Source organism: Nerophis ophidion, linkage group LG09 (genome assembly GCF_033978795.1).
Source record: "Nerophis ophidion isolate RoL-2023_Sa linkage group LG09, RoL_Noph_v1.0, whole genome shotgun sequence".
NCBI lineage: Eukaryota > Metazoa > Chordata > Actinopteri > Syngnathiformes > Syngnathidae > Nerophis > Nerophis ophidion.
The window spans coordinates 30,649,022-30,670,730 of record NC_084619.1 but is presented as its reverse complement, the minus strand read 5'-3'; the positions used below and the strand labels follow the sequence as shown (position 1 = coordinate 30,670,730).

The window sequence follows — 21,709 nt, the reverse complement described above, 5'->3', positions numbered from 1 at the left end:
AAAGTGCAATTGCAAAAGATTCAGGGATTTCAACATCTACGGTCTATAATATCATCAAAAGGTTCAGAGAATCTAGAGAAATCACTCCACGTAAGCGGCATGGCCGTAAACCAACATTGAATGAACATGACCTTCGATCCCTCAGATGGCACTGTATCAATCTCAAAAAGATATCACCACATGGGCTCAGGAACACTTCAGAAAACCACTGTCACTAAATACAGTTTGTCGCTACATCTGTAAGTGCAAGTTAAAGCTCTACTATACAAGGCGAAAGCCATTTATCAACAACATCCAGAAACGCCGCCGGTTTCTCTGGGCCTGAGATCATCTAAGATGGACTGATGCAAAGGAGAAGTGTTCTGTGGTCTGACGAGTACATAATTTAAATAGTTTTTGAAAATATTAGACATCGTGTCATCCGGACCAAAGGGGAAGCGAACCATCCAGACTGTTATCGAAGCAAAGTTCATAAGCCAGCATCTGTGATGGTATGGGGGTGCATTAGTGCCAAAGGCATGGGTAACTTACACATTTGTGAAGGCACCATTAATGCTGAAAGGTACATACAGGTTTTGGAACAACATACTGTATGCTGCCATCTAAGCGCTGTCTTTTTCACGGACGCCACTGCTTATTTCAGCAAGACAAAGGCAAGCCACATTCAGCACGTGTTACAACAGCGTGGCTTTGTAAAAAAAGAATGCGGGTACTTTTCTGGCCCGCCTGCGGTCCAGACCTGTCTCCCATCGAAAATGTGTGGCGCATTATGAAGCATAAAATACGACAGCGGAGACCCCGGACTGTTGAACGACTGAAGCTCTACATAAAACAAGAATGGGAAAGAATTCCACTTTCAAAGCTTCAACAATTAGTCAGTCTCCTCAGTTCCCAAACGTTTGAGTGTTCTTAATAGAAAATGTAATGTAACACACTGGTGAACATGCCCTTTCCCAACTACTTTCGCATGTGTTGCAGCCAAGAAATTCTAAGTTAATTATTATTTGCCCAAAAAAAATAAAGTTTATGCAATTGAACCTCAAACATCTTGTCTTTGTAGTGCATTCAATTGAATATGGGTTGAAAATGATTTGCAAATCATTGTATTCCGTTTATATTTACATCAAACACAATTTCCCAACTCGTATGGAAACAGGGTTTGTATTTATTATTCATTTTAGTCATTTATTCACTCCAAACTTGGTAACACTTTAATCAGAAGTACCATCAGGGTGTATTTTGAAGCAAAGTGAGCACATCAATCGGAGTATACTCACCCTCTTTGCACTGATATATGACTGTACTCGTGTTGCGGGTAACGTAACGGCACATGTGTGGTCAAAATAAACTGTGTAATACATCTGAATTTTACATTATTAATGTCATATTTTTTGTGCTTAATCAGACTTTGACACCCCCATTTAAAACAGAGGAATATACATGCAGAAAATGGAGCAGAACCATGTCAACAATCTACGAAAGTTTAAACCATCATTAATTATCACACATTCTCCTTATGTTTCAAAGTTAATGTGCAGGCAATACTTTCAGTTTCAGTTTCAGCTGTGTCGATCAGTCAGTCGATCGGTCAGCGTTGAAATAAGTGACTTCCAATGTTTGTTGCTATCACCCGGAAAAAGGGAAGAGAACATCTCCCACCATCTTTGAATTTTGTCACCAGAACAAAGTTCCTATTCAGTGAGCTGCAAAGCCTCATTGTAGCCGTGGCCTTTATAGTCGGACGCTACAACAATTAAAGCATCTCCCCAAAGTACTTGGCTGGCCTCCAGCACTGTCACGATGTGCTCGACGCCACAAACAGGCCCACAGTCAAGGCCTCTGCAGCAAAGTGCAGTGTGGGCACAATGCGACAAAAGGCTCTTTGACACACAAATGAAAATATGAGCAATTGCCCTTTGTCATGACCCCCGGTTGCCTAACGACCACGGACATACTTCAAAACATGATTAGTTATATAACTCTGACAGCTAAACAAATGTCCAACAGGCATGTCTTTGATTTTTTTTTGTTACCTCTGGATAATCTTCTTAAATCCGGGGTCCACAATTACATTTACTCATACAGCCAGCAAACAGTAGGGCTGCAACCAACGACTAATTTGATAAGCGATTAGTCATCGACTACCTTAACGATGAGTCGGCTGGTTATATTATTAAGCGTATTCACTTGCTCTAATTTAACCAGTCGCTTTTAAATTCAGCCCCAGCTGCGTGTTCTAACTAACAATAAAGATGACTACTTCTAACAGAAATATTACAACAATTATAATTATATTAAACTTTTGTCCAAACAAAAACATGTGAACAAATGGACAGTCCAAATAGCAGCAATAACAACAAACAAAACAACATTGCAGCCATCTAGCTTCCTCCAAAATAACCTTTTGTGATGATGATGTGTTTAGCCGCGCAAAGGTATCTAGACAACGTTTAGCTCTCCCCAGTGGTGTGCTGTCAGGGCCAGCAAGGCCTTCTCTGCTGGCCTAATACCCAGAAATTATGATCATAATTAAAGATGAAAGTGTTTTTTTATTTACCGTACTTTCTAAATATCTAAAATTATTCATATTCTCTACATGTCAAACTATGTTCCTTGCAGTGCTGTTGTTTTTAGATTATAGAGTTTTTATCCAATCAGAATTCAGCCAGCTTATGTTGCCATGCTGTACCAAATCTGCCTAGAGCCTTCAGAATCAACAATGTGGGCGTCTATGCACTGTGAGTGAACATACACAAACATTTGACAGACAGTTGCGATAGCCAATCAGATCACGAGTTGTCGTCAGTAAGGCCTTCTAGATGGCCTAAGGCAGATATATATTGTGATGTTATGAGCTAGCTAACATAAGAACTCCATTACCCAGCATGCCACAGTAGTGAAGAACATGCACAGTAGCTCCGTTTAGGTTGTTGGATGCAGAAATGCCGGCAGCTGGATGTTATTGATGAATGCGCTGTGGAGTAAACTTTAAGAACTCAGCCTACATGCCTCGTCTGCATCTTTAATAATTAGACAAGACAACACATATATTTGCAAGGCAATTTACAAGAAGGATATTTAAAGAGAAACTACATCTCAACTGTGTCGGTGATGAAATCTAAGTTCAGATATTTTAGTTCTTAATTTTTTCATGTTTAATATGTTTTTTGTCATTTTAATTTTGACACTACCACCTGGCGCAGTGGGAGAGTGGCCGTGCGCAACCCGAGGGTCCCTGGTTCAAATCCCACCTAGTACCAACTTGGTCACGTCCGTTGTGTCCTGAGCAAGACACTTCACCCTTGCTCCTGATGGGTGCTGGTTGGCGCCTTGCATGGCAGCTCCCTCCGTCAGTGTGTGAATGTGTGTGTGAATGGGTAAATGTGGAAGTAATGTCAAAGCGCTTTGAGTACCTTGAAGGTAGAAAAGCGCTATACAAGTACAACCCATTTATTTATAAGATATGTTTTAATTGCTGATGTGGGTTTATTGATTTTTAAATGCGCCAGAAAATAACCTGTTTTGTACAATGCCCAGTAGTGTGTAAATGTGTGTCTGTATAGTATTTCTCTAGCAATGGTCATGTGGTGACATCAATGATGGTATATTGAGACGTAATCATTGAAGTTGGACATCACTGCTCTACATTTAAAGCTATTTTTCTCACAACTCTGTCTCTCTTCTTAGAGAGCTAGCTAACAAACCAACTAGAGTATCTTACAGCTGTCCGACAAGCCTTCATTTTAAATGCTCCCGCATCTCAGACGTACTGCCATTAAAAGTAAGATCCGCTTTGCAAATTGAGGAAGTTTTTCTTGTTTTTGATGGGTTTAGAGTGAAATGTTTGCATATTATCAATGTTTTCGCTTGTGGTGGTTTAAAGCGGCAGCATCAGGAGCAGCTGGGGCTTCAGTATCTTGCTCAGGGATACTTCAACATGGTCACAGGGGAACTAAGAGTTGGAACCCACAACCATCAGGTTGGGAGCCAACCACTCTACCACCTGAGCCATGCTGCCCAAAATGACATATTATTGTTCACCCTGACTGGGATCTGAACACAGGTTCATAGGGAGCACGTTTTGTATGAATAAGCGCTTGTAAAACGCCATATAATGAACGACTGGGCTTTTCAACAGAAGTATTCCTAACCGCTTCCGGCACCATCACTGTCAGGATTTGGTCTCATGTTCTGGTCCAGTAGGTAGATGATTTAGAAAGGTTTATGCATTTATGTTTTAATGGTGTTAAAACTATGTATTTTCCATTCAACGTGAATGACTGCTCGCCGACTGCTCTTGTTGCAAAAAAGCTAAGTATCGTTCTATCTGTGTGATTTTAACTGTTTTGCAGCTTTATTTACAACTTATCGAACATATTTAATAGTTCCATTTAACTTGCAAATCACCCGATCTCTGTCTCACCACTCCGCCCTCAGCTAGCTAGCTGCTAAGCTAACGAGGCTAGCGGAGAAAGGCAGCGCCGGTCTGAAGGAAGCTTCTCCCCCGCCACCGTGACCATCACTTCCCGAAGACAGCTGGCACCCCACTCGGCGACGGAAAGTTTCTGTGAGTATGGCTTCCTGCGCTTCGTGCACTTTACTCATGGATAGGTTGGCTTTGCTAGAGAGCCGTGTCCGCCAGTTAGAGCAGTGTAATTTCGTAACTTTAGATGTTGCGGACACATCTGCTAGCGTTAGCTGTAGCGAGCTAACTAGCCCAGCTTGTAGCAGCCCTAACCGGCCTACAAGCTACGGTGTACCGGTTGAGACGCATAATAGATTTAGCCCTTTAGCTAGTCCTACACCCCAGTCTACCGGGCACCACACTTTAGTCATAGGGGACTCCATCACCCGAAACATAAAGCTTAGCAAACCAGCCACAATTAAGTGTATTCCCGGGGGCAGAGCACCTGACATTGAAGCTAATCTTAGGGAGCTAACTCGCAACAGGTCTAATAAACACGTACGGCAGGCTAACCGCACCACTAGTTATGCGAATATAGTAATACACGTTGGCTCCAATGACGTTAGGATGAGACAATCAGAGATTACAAAGAGAAACATAGCCAGGGCTTGTAATCTCGCCAGAAAGATGTCCAGGCATCGAGTAATTGTCTCTGGCCCCCTGCCTGGGAGAGGCAATGATGAGAGATATAGCAGATTAGTCTCTCTTAACAGGTGGCTGGATAGCTTCTGCAGACAACAGGGATTTACGTTTATTGATAATTGGCCCTCTTTCTGGGGAAAACCTGGCTTGCTGAGGAGAGACGGCCTTCACCCTAACCAGGAAGGCGCTATCCTCTTGTCTCGGAACATAGACTTCGCATTGAGCCACATTTGACTAACTGCACTAGAGCAAGCCCGGTCACAGGCAATTACAGAGCCTGCTAGCCTGGGTATGGAGTCAGTTAAGTTAGAACTAGCCAGCGCCAGGCTGGATGATCCCTGTACACATAGCAATTTTCGTAGAATAATACACAACTCACAAAATGTTTTTTCTACTGTGTCTATGACTACGTCAGAGTTAGACATGCGCTCTACTGAGGTGGCAAATTATGATGCGTTCAGTTTATCGCAGCGCCAAGTAGACAATCTGAAAATTCCCGTCATATCAATTCCTAGATATGGTCGTAATTATTTTAAGTACACTGCGCATAATAAACGTAACATTATTAATATTGCTACGACGGATAATTTCATCAACAACTCCTTAAAACAGCCCACTACCTATAATATGGGCTTTCTAAACATCAGATCTTTGTCTCCCAAAACGTTATTAGTCAATGAGGTCATTAGAGACAACAACCTTAACGTCATCGGTCTTAGCGAAACCTGGCTTAAACCAGACGAGTTTTTTGCGATAAATGAGGCATCCCCTCCTAACTATACGAATGCGCATATTGCCCGTCACCTCAAAAGGGGAGGGGGTGTCGCACTAATATACAACGAAAACTTTAACTTTAGTCCTAACTTAAATAATAAATATAAATCGTTTGAGGTGCTTTCTATGAAGTCTGCCACACCTCTGCCTCTGTGCCTGGCCGTTATCTACCGCCCCCCAGGGCCCTATTCGGACTTTATTAGTGAATTCTCAGAGTTTGTTGCTGATCTAGTGACGCACGCCGATAATATAATTATAATGGGGGACTTTAATATCCATATGAATACCCCATTGGACCCACCGTGCGTGGCGCTCCAGACTATAATTGATAGCTGTGGTCTTACACAAATAATAAATGAACCGACGCATCGCAGCGGCAATACGATAGACCTAGTGCTTGTCAGAGGTATCACCGTCTCCAAAGTTATGATACTCCCGTATACTAAAGTAATGTCCGATCATTACCTTATAAAATTCGAAGTTCAGACTCATGTTCGGCAAGCTAATAAGAATAATAACTGCTATAGCAGCCGCAACATTAATGCTGCCACAACGACGACTCTTGCGGACCTACTGCCCTCGGTAATGGCACCGTTCCCAAAGTATGTGGGCTCTATTGATAACCTCACTAACAACTTTAACAACGCCCTGCGCGAAACCATTGATAGTATAGCACCGCTGAAGTTAAAAAAGGCTCCAAAAAGGCGTACGCCATGGTTTACTGAAGAAACTAGAGCTCAGAAATTATTATGTAGAAAGCTGGAACGCAAATGGCGCACGACTAAACTTGAGGTGCACCATCAAGCATGGAGTGATAGTTTAATAACTTATAAACGCATGCTTACCTTAGCTAAAACTAATTATTACTCAAATCTCATCCGCATTAATAAAAACGATCCAAAATTTTTGTTTAGTACTGTAGCATCGCTAACCCAACAAGGGACTCCTTCCAGTAGCTCCACCCATTCGGCAGATGACTTTATGAAGTTCTTTAATAAGAAAATTGAACTTATTAGAAAGGAGATTAAAGACAATGCGTCCCAGCTACAACGGGGTTATAGTAACACAGATACGATTGTATATACGGCGGATACTGCAAATATCCAAAATAGTTTCTCTCGTTTTGATGAAATAACATTAGAAGGATTGTTACAACGTGTAAATGGAATAAAACAAACAACATGTTTACTTGACCCACTTCCTGGGAAACTTATCAAGGAGCTTTTTGTATTATTAGGTCCATCAGTGCTAAATATTATAAACTTATCACTTTCCTCGGGCACTGTTCCCGTTGCATTCAAAAAAGCGGTTATTCATCCTCTCCTTAAAAGACCTAACCTCGATCCTGACCTCATGGTAAACTACCGACCGGTGTCTCACCTTCCCTTTATTTCGAAAATCCTCGAAAAAATTGTTGCGGAGCAGCTAAATGAGCACTTAGCGTTTAACAATCTATGTGAAACCTTTCAATCCGGTTTCAGGGCAAATCACTCGACTGAGACAGCCCTCGCAAAATTGACTAATGATCTATTGCTAACGATGGACTCTGATGCGTCATCTATGTTGCTGCTCCTCGATCTTAGCGCTGCTTTCGATACCGTCGATCATAATATTTTATTAGAGCGTATCAAAATACGAATTGGTATGTCAGACTCAGCCCTGTCATGGTTTAACTCTTATCTTACTGATAGGATGCAGTGCGTCTCCTATAACAGTGTGACCTCGGACTATGTTAAGGTAACGTGTGGAGTTCCCCAGGGTTCGGTCCTTGGCCCTGTACTCTTCAGCATCTACATGCTGCCGCTAGGTGACGTCATACGCAAATACGGTATTAGCTTTCACTGTTATGCTGATGACACCCAACTTTACATGCCCCTAAAGCTGACCAACATGCCGGACTGTAGTCAGTTGGAAGCGTGTCTTAATGAAATTAAACAATGGATGTCCGCTAACTTTTTGCAACTTAATGCCAAAAAAACGGAAATGCTGATTATCGGTCCTGCTAGACACCGACCTCTATTTAATAATACAACTTTAACATTTGACAACCAAATAATAAAACAAGGTGACTCTGTAAAAAATCTGGGTATTATCTTCGACCCAACTCTCTCCTTTGAGTCACACATTAAAAGCGTTACTAAAACGGCCTTCTTTCATCTCCGTAATATCGCTAAAATTCGCTCCATTTTGTCCACTAAAGACGCCGAGATCATTATCCATGCGTTTGTTACGTCTCGTCTCGATTACTGTAACGTATTATTTTCGGGTCTCCCCATGTCTAGCATTAAAAGATTACAGTTGGTACAAAATGCGGCTGCTAGACTTTTGACAAGAACAAGAAAGTTTGATCATATTACGCCTGTACTGGCTCACCTGCACTGGCTTCCTGTGCACTTAAGATGTGACTTTAAGGTTTTATTACTTACGTATAAAATACTACACGGTCTAGCTCCAGCCTATCTTGCCGATTGTATTGTACCGTATGTCCCGGCAAGAAATCTGCGTTCAAAAGACTCCGGCTTATTAGTGATTCCTAGAGCTCAAAAAAAGTCTGCGGGCTATAGAGCGTTTTCCGTTCGGGCTCCAGTACTCTGGAATGCCCTCCCGGTAACAGTTCGAGATGCTACCTCAGTAGAAGCATTTAAGTCTCATCTTAAAACTCATTTGTATACTCTAGCCTTTAAATAGACCTCCTTTTTAGACCAGTTGATCTGCCGCTTCTTCTCTTTCTCCTATGTCCCCCCCTCCCTTGTGGAGGGGGTCCGGTCCGATGACCATGGATGAAGTACTGGCTGTCCAGAGTCGAGACCCAGGATGGACCGCTCGTCGGGACCCAGGATGGACCGCTCGCCTGTATCGGTTGGGGACATCTCTACGCTGCTGATCCGCTTCAGATGGTTTCCTGTGGACGGGACTCTCGCTGCTGTCTTGGAGCCACTATGGATTGAACTTTCACAGTATCATGTTGGACCCGCTCGACATCCATTGCTTTCGGTCCCCTAGAGGGGGGGGGTTGCCCACATCTGAGGTCCTCTCCAAGGTTTCTCATAGTCAGCATTGTCGCTGGCGTCCCACTGAATGTGAATTCTCCCTGCCCACTGGGTGTGAGTTTTCCTTGCCCTTTTGTGGGTTCTTCCGAGGATGTTGTAGTCGTAATGATTTGTGCAGTCCTTTGAGACATTTGTGATTTGGGGCTATATAAATAAACATTGATTGATTGATTGATTTGGTTTAGTTCAAAAAGATTTATTAATTTAAATTCAAATTTGATTAAAAAAGTATAAAAAAGTGCACATAAATAAAAAAGTGTAAGACAAACTTTTTAATGAGAAGTGGGATCTCCAAATAACATTCTGCTTATTGTACCTCGGTTTATCCTGGGGTGCATAGGGCTGTTGTCCATTAAATACCGTAAACCTGTTTTGTTTCTTTATTTGGGTGACGATTGACAGGCCACCTATTGAGGGCCCCTGTCTAAATGAATGTAACATTTCCATTCACCATACAGATTTTACTGTGCTGTTTTTTTTTTGTTTTTTTTTGTCACTACAGTATTACATTCCACCAGACTTGTTTTTTTAAAGGGGAACTGCACTTAATTTTGCCTATAATTCACAATCCCTATGAACAACAAGAACACTTTTGTATTTTATTTAAGGAATTCTAACTCCTAAATAAATGTACACAAAAGTCTGCTTACAATGGAGTCAATGGAAGCCATGACGTCATGTAGCAGCCCTAAAACTAAATAAATAACAATCCAAAAAGCACCAACAATACTCCATTTACATTTTGTGACCTATTAACCAAGTATTAGCAATATTGTTAATATAAGCGCTAATGTTAAAGGCCTACTGAAACCCACTACTACCGACCTCGCAGTCTGATAGTTTATATATCAATCATGAAATATTAACATTGCAACACATACCAATACGGCCTTTATAGTTTACTAAATTGCAATTTTAAATTTCCTGCGAGTTTCTTGTTGAAAACGTCGCGGAATGATGACGCGTATGCGTGACGTCACGGACTTTTAGGAAATATTACCGCTGCACGACTCGCAGCTAAAAGTCGTCTGCTTTAACCGCATCTGTTTTGCTGAATCTTTTGCAATTTGTTCATTTAATAATGGAGACTATAAAGAACAATGCTGTTGGTGGAAAGCGGTGGATTGCAGCTGTTTTTAGCATCGAGACACAGCCGGTGTTTCTTTGTTTGTTGTGAAGCTTTAACACAAAGCGGTCAAGCGAACATGTTTCTCTACGTCAACCAGCATGTTTTTGGATGGGGAAATTGTGTTATATATTATACAGGAGACATCAGTGGATTATTCGTCGTCCTGCAGCAGCTGTCAAAAAAGGCAGCAGTGAGCTTGGCTCCTTGGCTTCTCTCTTAGACACTGCTTGTTCACAGCAGCCATCCGACCTCGAGGTATGTCTTTACAATCTCACTAAAACACTATTAAAACAATAAGCAGATAAGGGATCTTCCAGAATTGTCCTTGTAAATGTGTCTAATTACATCTGAAAAGCTCACTTTGCCGCCGCCTGGAGCCGTCGCTTTTTTTTTCTTTCTTTTTTCTAGTCCATGGGTAGGGAACCTATGGCTCTAGAGCCAGATGTGGCTCTTTTGATGACAGCACATGGCTCTCAGATAAATCTTAGCTGACATTGCTTACCACGATAAGTAATTAATTATTCAGCTGGTGATCACAGTGTCAAATATAACATTAAAAATACAAACCATTCTCATGCATTTTCATCGATCCATCCGGTTTTTACCGCACCTGTTCAAGAAGTCGGATTAATGGTAAGAAGTATTTTATTTATTTTAGGTTAGCCTCAGAATAACAATGTTATTAAAAAGAATAAGAGACGTATTATACTCTAAAAATGGTGATCTTTCTTAAAATGCACGCATGTAGTTGTATTCAGTGTTAAAAAAAAAAAATATATATATATATGGCTCTCACGGATATACTTTTATAGATATTTGGCTTGTATGGCTCTCTCAGCCAAAAAGGTTCCCGACCCCTGTTCTATTCCTTCACTATCAATATCCTAATTCACAAATCTTTCATCCTCGCTCCAAATAATGGAGAAATTGTCGCTTTCTCGGTCCGAATTGCTCTTACTGCTGGTGGCTCCCATTAGAAACAATGTGAATATGTGTGGAGCCCTGCAACTCGTGACGTCACGTGCACATACTTCCGGTAAAGGCGGGGCTTTTCTATTAGCGACCAAAAGTTGCGAACTTTATCGTCGATGTTCTCTACTAAATCCTTTCAGCAAAAATATGGCAATATTGCGAAATGATCAAGTATGACACTTAGAATGGACCTGCTATTCCTGTTTAAAAAAAAAAATCTCATTTCAGTAGGCCTTTAAGGTCTTACATTTAGCGGAACATTGATCAGAGAGAGGCAACTTCCTTCTGCTGCTGTATTGACATCATTAGCTGGTGAGCTGCTTTCTCACCTCAGAGTTCGTGAAAGTTAATTTTACATCATAAATCATGCCTCCCACTTGGATAGTAAAATGATGTGGACAGCTCGGAGTCATGGACGGCCTGGTCAGGCCGTGCTCACTCATAAAGACAGGAGTGCCCGCCCTGGGCTGGAAAGTGTATTTTTTTATTTTAGTTTTGTTTTTTAAATGAAAACTAAGACGACAACACAATTAACTGAAAATGTAGTTAAACATAAAAAAAAAGCCGAAAATTATAACAGAAACTAAATCCAATCCTATTTAACTGTCTTGTCAATTGGTGGGACAAGTTCGGAGTTTATCCAATGACAGTTCTATAATGGGGTACGTTGACAGAGGAGTGGGGCTTAGTTATGAAGGACAGCCAATGAAATGCTTTTTCTTTTCAGACGAGGAAGTCAGTAGTCACCAAAAACAAAAACAAAATGAGGGGCTTTAACATGGTTCCAAATTGTAATATGTAATATGTAATACGACTGGGAAAAAGGAAAGATTTTGATAGGATTACGCATGGCTGCAGTTGTGTGACCCCGAGATGCAAGAATCCAGGAGAGCTGAGTGAAGGTATGATGAATTTAATACTCAGAAGAAAACAAATAAACATAAAGCAGTCGTGCAAAGTAACGTTCCCAACATGGTTTTATCTTCGAGCCCTGAGGAGTGCTCGAGTGAAACATAAATAGGCATATGTTGATTGGCAGCAGGTGAGGACCGCTGCCAATCAACCGCAAGAGAGAAAAAAACAGTGTTCCGTGGAATAAACAGGAAATACAACAAAATAAGAGCACTCAACAGGAAGTAAGTACAAACCACGAAAAGCTAACAGAAATGAAGTGACAGATTGTCACATATTTTTACTCTTAGGATGCCATCCGCAGGCGAGTCATCGATCATGACATGAAATTGTAAATTCAATCTATTATTCCTGCCGCCGTGTGAGCACACATCGCTTGCTAAACCTTCACCGCCGGGGCTTCATCTGTCCACAACTGATTAGTACATGTAAGACAAACATTCATAATCATGGTTATTGTAACAATATGTGTTTGAAATTATTTAAGCCATTACCGTGTCTGAAAAATTAAAAAGTTGGCCATTTTTATGGCATAATTGAGATTGCAAAGAACGGTTGTTGATCTGATGTTTATCTGCTAAACTTATTTCTTGTTTACAAGTTACATAAAATATTAACTGCTATATGTTCGTGCGCATAATAAATAAATAAAGTGTTTGGATGTATTCATTAAATCAATGTATTATTGGTTGAAAAAAAGTGATTTAACATAACACTTTGATATTAACACATTTCATCTGTGCATCAATTATTAGATTATCTTTAAGAGGGTTTAATATATGATAATAAAGTACATACTGTATTGTGTTGAAGCACCCTTCAAAATGCTGAAATCAACCCCAAACGACAACTTATGGTTGCCAAAAGGGATTTTAAAGTAATATTTTGATATTGACACGTCTCATCTGTACATCTCATCTGTACATCAACCTCTTGTTTTCATGTGTTATTATATTTTTTTTGCCTTTTGGTCCGGGACCCTTTGAGACTATGTGACAAGGGGGTGGCACTTTCGTGAACTCTGCTGTGCTTTTTTGTGGACTTCTGGATCGGCCTCCCGGGAGCCTTTTGGCCATGGAGACCAGCTCATGGGTCTCTGCCACACCGGAGTCGGTTTGGGGGGACTGGAGGAGATGCGGATGAGGGGACGGCTGCGGAGTTAGCACTGAGCGCCGGGACGGCGAGGCTTCGCGGTGTCTTGGCTCCTTGGACGTATCCTCGCTCATCCATGCGGACTGGACACCGGCCTAGAGGTGGTTGGCGGCCGAGAGTGGAGTCGGCTCTCTTGGTTGCTTTGTTGGGTCTGCTCCTGTCTCTGGCCATGCTCCCTCCACCCCAGCGGACGATGGCGTGGAGCACCGCAGAGGCCACCACCGTGTATATGTTTCTTTTACTTTTTATTCATAGCTTTATGTAGAAGTGGCTGGTTGTATCCGCTGCTTTAATGTCTTTTCTTTGATGTTTGATGTTTCCCTCTTACACTCATGTGAGAGGGATGTGTACTATGGCTATGAGTTGTTGTTGTTTTTTTCCCTTGGCCTCAGTCTGGACCACCTCTCCAGGGCCCAGGCTTAGACTGATTTTTTAATTATATTTTATTTTATTTTAATCTTCGATTTTTTTCTCCCATTCCCCCTACTTGTTTACCTGTATCTCGCCTTTTTTGTAAGTGGTGCTGGAAGCCGGCAGACCCGTCAGCGATCATGTTCTGTCTCCCTGTAACGTTTGTCTGATCTTGAATGGGATTTTGCCGAAAATTTTAATTTTCCTGAAGGAACTCTCCTGAAGGAATAAATAAAGTACTATCTATCCATCCATCCATTTTCTACCGCTTATTCCCTTTTATGGGGTGGCGGGGGGCGCTGGTGCCTATCTCAGCTACAATCGGGCGGAAGGCAGGGTACACCCTGGACAAGTCGCCACCTCATCGCAGGGTCAACACAGATAGACAGAAAGTACTATCTAATCTAATCTCCTAAAGTTAGGCTAGCAATTTATGCACACATATGACGTGTCAATATAGATAAATTAATTTGAATCCCTTTTTGAAAGGAAATAATTCAGTGATTTAACCACTTTATAAGTATTTATTACGTGCTTGAACAAAGAACAGTTAATATTGAACAAGAAAGAGTGTTTTTTTTGCACATCAACATTGGATCAACAATCTCATTAACATCATAAAAATGGCCAACTCTTTCATTTTTCAGAGACAATTAAGGCCTGAATAATTTCAAACACATATCGTTACAATAACCACGTAGATAATTGTAATCAGTAATGGACAGACGAAGTCCCAGCAGTGCAGCTTTGGCAAGCGTGCCAGTTCACGTGGTGGGTATCAATTTTTGGCAGGGGCAACCCTGAAAAAATCTAATGCCCCCTTTAAATGTTTTTTTGCAGCCCAGTCTTTGTGGACATACACTGTGAAGTTGGTACACTTTGACAACCAATTTTGAACCGGAAATGGTGAACGAGACCAAAAAAAGCTTTGTTTCACCCCCGTCCTTTGCGATGATTATGATTGATTCTTCATCTAAATGCGAATTATCAACATCTTGACAATCATTGGTACTTTAACTTAACTAACAGTCGGCATTCCATTGAAAGCAGACATTGTACAGTAAGTGATGTTTAGGTTTGCTGGCTCTCATTTCTGCAGTGAGCAGTAATCAGTGATGTTGTCCAAAGAAAAAGAGAACGTTGTGATGTGTTTATGAAATTAATGTGCCGTTGTATGCTTAAAGGGGAACATTATCACAATTTCAAAAGGGTTAAAACCAATAAAAATCTGTTGCCAGTGGCTTGTTTTATTCTTCGAAGTTTTTTTCAAAATTTTACACCTCCTGTAATATCCCTAAAAAAAGCTTTAAAGTTCTTGATTTTCGCTATTTGCCATGCGACTGTCCATTTCCCTGTGACGTCATACAGTGATGCCAAAACAAACAACATGGCGGTTACCACAGCAAGATATAGCGACATTAGCTCGGATTCAGACTCGGATTTCAGCAGCTTAAGCGATTCAACAGATTACGCATGTATTGAAACAGATGGTCGGACTATGGAGGCAGATAGCGAAAACGAAATTGAAGAAGAAACTGAAGCTATTGAGCGAATAGCTATTGACGCTATTCGGCCATAGCATGGGTGTACCTAATGAAGTGGGCCATAGCATGGCTGCCTTATTAGCATCGCCGGTAAAATGTGTGGACCAAACGATCAGGACTTTCGCATCTTGTGACACTGGAACAACTTAAATCCGTCGATTGGTAAGTGTTTGTTTCGCATTAAATGTGGGTATCTAGTTTCAAATGTACATACAGCTAGCGTAAATAGCATGTTAGCATCGATTAGCGTAGCATGTTGGCATCCATTAGCTGGCAGTCATGCTGCGACCAAATATGTCTGATTAGCACATAAGTCAAGAACATCAACAAAACTCACCTTTGTGATTTCGTTGACTTAATCGTTGCAAATGCATCTGCAGGTTATCCATACATCTCTGTGCCATGTCTGCCTTAGCATCGCCGGTAAAATGTGCAGACACTCTGGCACATTCAATGGGGGTCTGGCGGCAGATTTCTTGGTGGTGCAACTTGAATCCCTCCCTGTTAGTGTTATTACACCCTCCGACAACACACCAACGAGGCATGATGTCTCCAAGGTTCCAAAAAATAGTCGAAAAAACGGAAAATAACAGAGCTGAGGCCCGGTGTTTGCAATGTGAAAATGAAAATGGCGGGTGTTTTACCTTGGTGACGTCAAGTTCTGACGTCATCGCTAAAAGACCTATAAACAGAAAGGCGTTTAATTCGCCAAAATTCACCCATTTAGAGTTCGGAAATCGGTTAAAAAAAAACATGGGCTTTTTTCTGCAACATCAAGGAATTTATTGACGCTTGCATAGGTTTGGTGATAATGTTCCCCTTTAAAATGAGCAAAATACATAAATATTACATGTTATTATGAATGCGCCTAATACTACATTACATATATACTTTCAGCAAATACATAAAATCTTGATGGAAGTGTCCGGATTACTTTTTTAAGAGCTTTATAAGCTGAATGGAGGGACTATAGGGTCCATTGTAAGCAGACTTTTGATCGCATTTATTTTCTAGTTAGAAAGCATAGAAAAAGAAAAACATAAGTGTTCTTTTCCTACGTAAAGATTGTGAAAGATAGGAACAATTCCAGAATTCCAAAAAAGTGGACGGCGTGGCGCAGTTGACAGAGTGGCCGTGTCAGCAACCTGAGGGTTCCTGGTTCGATCCCTACTTTCTACCAACTTTGTCATGTTCGTTGTGTCCTTGAGCAAGACACATAACCCTTGCTTTTGATGGGTCGCGGTTAGGGCCTTGCATGGCAGCTCCCGCCATCAGTGTGTGAATGTGTGTGTGAATGGGTGAATGTGGAAATTGTGTCAAAGCGCTTTGAGTATCTTGAAGGTGGAAAAGCGCCATACAAGTATAACCCATTTACCATTTACATCAAAAAAAAAGTGCAGTTCCCCTTTAATCCGCTGCGTCATTTACTCAGGCTTACTTGATGTTGTGATGATGCTTGGCCCGGCGCTGCCTTCATCATCTAAGTGCACCAGGGAGGCCCTCAGAGTCACCACTCCTTTCCCTTTGCACACCTTCCTCGGGTCCAGGCCTGGAAGCATTCAAACAAACATCCTCATACTGTGCTTGTACCAAAAAAAAGTATTATTTTGTTTCCTCAAATCTCAAAAATAGAACACCAAAACCAGGTCATATAGCTAATTTCCAGTCATGTAAAGCAAATTGCCAAGATCACTTGAAGGAAGTAGAGCACAGAGCAGGTTCGATTCCACATTCTTTTACGTTTTCCCTAGTGGGTATGAGGTGTCCCACAGTTGTAGGCAATGCAAGTTTAATGATGAGAAGAGAGGGAAATATCACCTGCAGTTGGAATCAGGTCAGGAGATCCTTTCATGGTCGACAAAGGTGTGACCCTGATGGCACTCACAGCACGACGACCCGACGGGACTTCAGTGCACAAAGAGACAAGAGGTTAGTTTTTTAAAAGCGCATTTCATGTGATTAACGCTTGACACAAGACTTACTGGGAGGTGGTGTCACGCTGCCCTCCGCTGGAGGGCCCTGAGGTGTGCACATGTAAACAAAACAAAATCAACGTACAAAATGTAACTTAGTGTTAGTGCAGGGAGAACAAAGCAACCAAAGAGACTTCAAATGAATGATATTGTTGCTTGTTATGTGTGACTTCCTCTAGTCTGCGCCAGCTGCACCACAGTAAACAACTTTCCCACCAGCGGTTTCTAATATTAGCGGTGGCTCAGGATGAACTTTTAACCAGGCACGCGTTGTATTTCATTGTGAAAAACTTTGACAGCCAAAGCAAACACGTTTTCTTGCAATACTGGAATATGACCATATGAAGACTTAGAAATGAGCTCCACGAGTTGGAGTGATTTCCAAAACTTAAGATACAAACATTTTTTGCAGCAAATTCCTAAAATAGTAGAGTGCTCCTGTGGTACAGTGCGGGGATGCCTAAAATACGACCCACAGGCCGGATCAGGTACACAAACAGGTTTATCCGACCCACGAGACGAGTTTGCTTAGTGGAAAAATGAGCTTAATTTTTAAGTGAAAGAAACTGCTGTTCTCAATGTGTCCACTGGATGTCGTAATAGCAATTCTGTTTGGTACACAGAAAGTGGGGTTGTGGCTTTTCCTCCTTGACCCAACGTATAACCTGCTTCGGCACCCTTATTTCAACAAAAAAGTAAACATTTGACGCAGAGTGCAGAGTGCTTCAAGAAAAAGGATCATCCTCCTATTTATTCATGTGAGTGAATGGTAAATCACAGAGATTTGTCAGCAGGTTTTCTCTGTAAGTGATTGATTGATTGATTGATTGATACTTTTATTAGTAGATTGCACAGTTCAGTACATATTCCGTACAATTGACCACTAAATGGTAACACCCGAATAAGTTTTTCAACTTGTTTAAGTCGGGGTCCACGTTAATCAATTCATGGTACAAATACATACAATCAACATAATACAGTCATCACACAAGTTAATCATCATAGTATGTACATTGAATTATTTACATTATTTACAATCCGGGGGGTGGGATGAGGAGCTTTGGTTGATATCAGAACTTCAGTCATCAACAATTGCATCAATAGAGAAATGTGGACATTGAAACAGTGTAGGTCTTATTTAGTAGGATATGTACAGCCAGCAGAGAACATAGTGAGTTCAGATAGCATAAGAACAAGTATATACATTAGAAGTACATTTGAGTTGTTTATAATCCGGGGAGATGGGATGTGAATGGAGGAGGGTATTAGTAAAGTGTTGAAGTTGCCTGGAGGTGTTGTTTTAGAGCGGTTTTGAAGGAATATAGAGATGCACTTACTTTTATACCTGTTGGGAGTGCATTCCACATTGATGTGGCATAGAAAGACAATGAGTTAAGACCTTTGTTAGATCGGAATCTGGGTTTAACGTGGTTTGTGGAGCTCCCCCTGGTGTTGTGGTTATGGTGGTCATTTACATTAAGGAAGTAGTTTGACATGTACTTCGGTATCAAGGAGGTGTAGCAGATTTTATTGACTAGGCTCAGTGCAAGTTGTTTTACTCTGTCCTCCACCCTGAGCCAGCCCACTTTGGAGAAGTGGGTTGGATTGAGGTGTGATCTGGGGTGGAGGTCTAAAAGTAACCGGACTAGCTTCTTCTGGGATGTTTGGGGTCTAGATTTGAGGGTTTTGGAGGTGCTGGGGTACCAGGAGGTGCAAGCGTAATCGAAGAAGGGTTGAAGGAGAGTTCCCGCTAGAATCCTCAAGGTGCTTTTGTTGACCAGAGAGGAGATTCTGTAGAGAAATCTCGTTCTTTGGTTGACCTTTTTGATCACCTTGGTTTCCATTTCATCACAGGAAAGATTAGCCTCTAGAATGGAACCTAGGTAGGTGATCTCATCCTTCCTGGTGATAACAATGTCACCCACTTTTATAGTGAAGTCACTGACCTTCTTAGGTTTGATATGGGACCCAAATAGGATGGATTCCGTTTTACCTAAGTGTATGGATAGCTTGTTGTCAACGAGCCAGGTGCAAATATTGAGGAGTTCAGCGCTGAGGATTTGTTCCACCTGTGACTTGTCCTTGCCGGATACCAGCAGGGCCGAGCCATCCGCAAACAGGAACAATTCACAGTGGCATGCTGATGGCATGTCATTTACGTATATTAGGAACAGTAAAGGTCCTAGTATACTGCCTTGGGGGACTCCACAGCTTACTGAGAGGGGAGGGGACATGGTGCCGTTCACCTCTACCACCTCTTTCCTCCCCTCCAAGTAAGATTGCATCCAGCTCGATGAGGTTTCGTCGAATCCGATTGCTCGGAGCTTATCCAACAGTATAGCATGGTTAACGATGTCAAAGGCCTTCTGAATGTCCAGCATGACCATGCCGCAGTATTTGCCCGCGTCCACCTCATGTTTGATGTGGTCGGTCAGATGGAGAAGGCATGTGTCAGTGGAGTGGTTAGTTCTGAAGCCGGATTGGAATTTGTACATTAGTTTATTAGTAGCGAGGTATCTATCAACCTGTTCATAAACTATTTTCTCCATTACTTTCGAAATGGAACTGAGAATAGAAACAGGTCGGTAGTTACCAGGTTCTAATTAGCTTCCTTTTTTATAAAGGGGGGTTACTCTTGCTATCTTGAAATCCTTGGGTACTTGGCCTTGTTTGATTGAGAGGTTTATTATATGGGTGATTACTGGGGCAATGGTGGTGGCAGAGTCCATGAGGAATCTGGAGGGGATATTGTCAAGGCCGGTGGCCTTGTTTGGGTGGAGCGCGCTCAATTTATTAAGCACCTCGTTAGCTGAGACCATTTCTAATTTGAAATTGTTGTTGACAACTCCTAGCTTTCTGTAGAAGGCTTTAATGTGTTCTACACCAAAGCGACCAGAATGTTGGGATAGCTTGTTTACGAGAGTTGTGGCTATGTTGGTGAAAAAGGTGTTAAGTCTGCTTGCTACCTCTATTTTGTCTGTAATGAGGGCTTCACCCTCCTTGATGTTGATGTTGGTGAGTCTGGTTTTAAGTTTCTGGCTGCATCCAGGAAGCTGGTTGTTGAGAATTTTCCAGAGCTCACGTGGCTTATTTGTGTTTTCCTCTATTTTGTCATTGATATAATTTTTTTTTAAAGATTTAGTCAGGTTGTTTGTCTTATTTCTTAATTATTGCATTGCTTTTTGAGCGTTGAAAGGAGTGATATGAGGTTATTATTATTGGGTTGTTTATTTACTTCGGTTTTACACTTTTGGTATTCGAAATATTTTCTGTCCCTGCCTTTTATGGCAGCAAATAGGTCTGGATTGATCCATGGTTCAGAGCGGGCTTTGATCCTGACTGTTCTCATGGGAGCCATATCATTTAGTATAGCTAGGAACGCTGTTTTGAAGCGATCCCAACCATCCTCAACCAGGTTGCTCGTGAGCACAGGGGACCAGTCCCACTCACCTAATTTGAGGTTGAAATTACCACTGTTGTATTTTTTTAGGGATCTGGATTGAGCTGTTATGTGGCCATTGGCTTTAGGTTTACTTATTTTGCGCGTGCAGAAGGTTATATAGTGGTCGCTAAGACCACAGATCATGACCCCACTATTTTTAATATTATGCCGGTCCGATTATGACCATCAATAAAACAAATCTTCGCTCAAGGCTCACACAGAAGCACTTACATATTATACATTCTGAAATTGTCTGCCACTCAAGATGTGACACCTGATTTTGATGCACTCGTGAAAGCTAAACGATGCCAGGTTTCAGGTGTAAAATAAACCATTGGTAACCCCACTTAAAATGCTGCATGAGACACTGCACCTTGATATAGTTCTGTGAAAATGATTGCCTTCTGTGGAAATTCAAAAAAAATGAACAGTGTGTGATTTACTGCAATGCTGCCAGTCTTTAAAGTTGTTATTTTTGGTTTGTTTAAATTATTCATGCATTGCACAGCTTTTTTTTCTATTAAAATACAGTAATGCCTAGAAGGCACTTAGTATCGCCGCCCTCTTTAAGAATTGCTTCTGAGTTTACATGGTTTGATGAGTTAGCAAAGGATTAATATCTGGAATTCGATACCTCGAAGAGTATTTATTTTATATTTTGTTTAATCGCAGATAGTCTGTGACTTACAGTTTAATGGCTTTGTAGATATTCTGAGACACAGTCTAAGTTCATTGAGTTCTTAATGGTGCGTTTGCAACTACACCAATTAACTTAAAGTTTCATGTCAACGGGATTATTTTTGATTTGTACATTTTCAAAATGTGCTTTTTCTATTTTGGACCAAAGTTCAGTTCAGTTTCAGTTTATTTCGAACATGCATACAATACAATGTGATGCATCGCATATTTCCTGTTGTTTCATTACAGCCCAGTAGGCAGAAGCTAAGCTTATTTAATCATACCCCTTTTCATACCATATCATTTTTATCCCATTTCCGTGTTCTGTAAATGAACAGTAAATAAATTAATAATATATAAATAATACACCATAGTAAATAAAAAAATATTAAACTTTGTGAACAATTGTTGTTTGAACAGTCTCTTAAACTGAATCATATTGGTGCTTGGTTTTATTTATTTGGTTAATCCATTCCAAGATGTAATTGCACATAGGGATATGCTAAAGCAGGGGTAACCAAACTTTTTGAAACCAAGAGCTACTTCTTGGGTACTGATTAATGCG

The 21,709-nt window shown here is 41.2% G+C and overlaps 1 protein-coding gene across 11 annotated transcripts in view; it reads right to left on the bottom strand.

Moving 5' to 3' along the window:
- Positions 1-21,709, bottom strand: part of LOC133559231 (sorbin and SH3 domain-containing protein 1) — a 149,905-nt gene that overhangs the window by 72,247 nt on the left and 55,949 nt on the right. For all 11 annotated transcript variants that reach the window (XM_061910796.1, XM_061910788.1, XM_061910798.1 and 8 more), the window contains exons 2-4: positions 17,034-17,070; positions 16,870-16,956; positions 16,490-16,600 (exon numbers count right to left, since the gene is read on the bottom strand). In XM_061910796.1, the coding sequence (XP_061766780.1) occupies positions 16,490-16,600; positions 16,870-16,903 (145 nt within the window). In that variant the 5' untranslated portion in view covers positions 16,904-16,956; positions 17,034-17,070. The remainder of the gene's footprint in view (positions 1-16,489; positions 16,601-16,869; positions 16,957-17,033; positions 17,071-21,709) is intronic.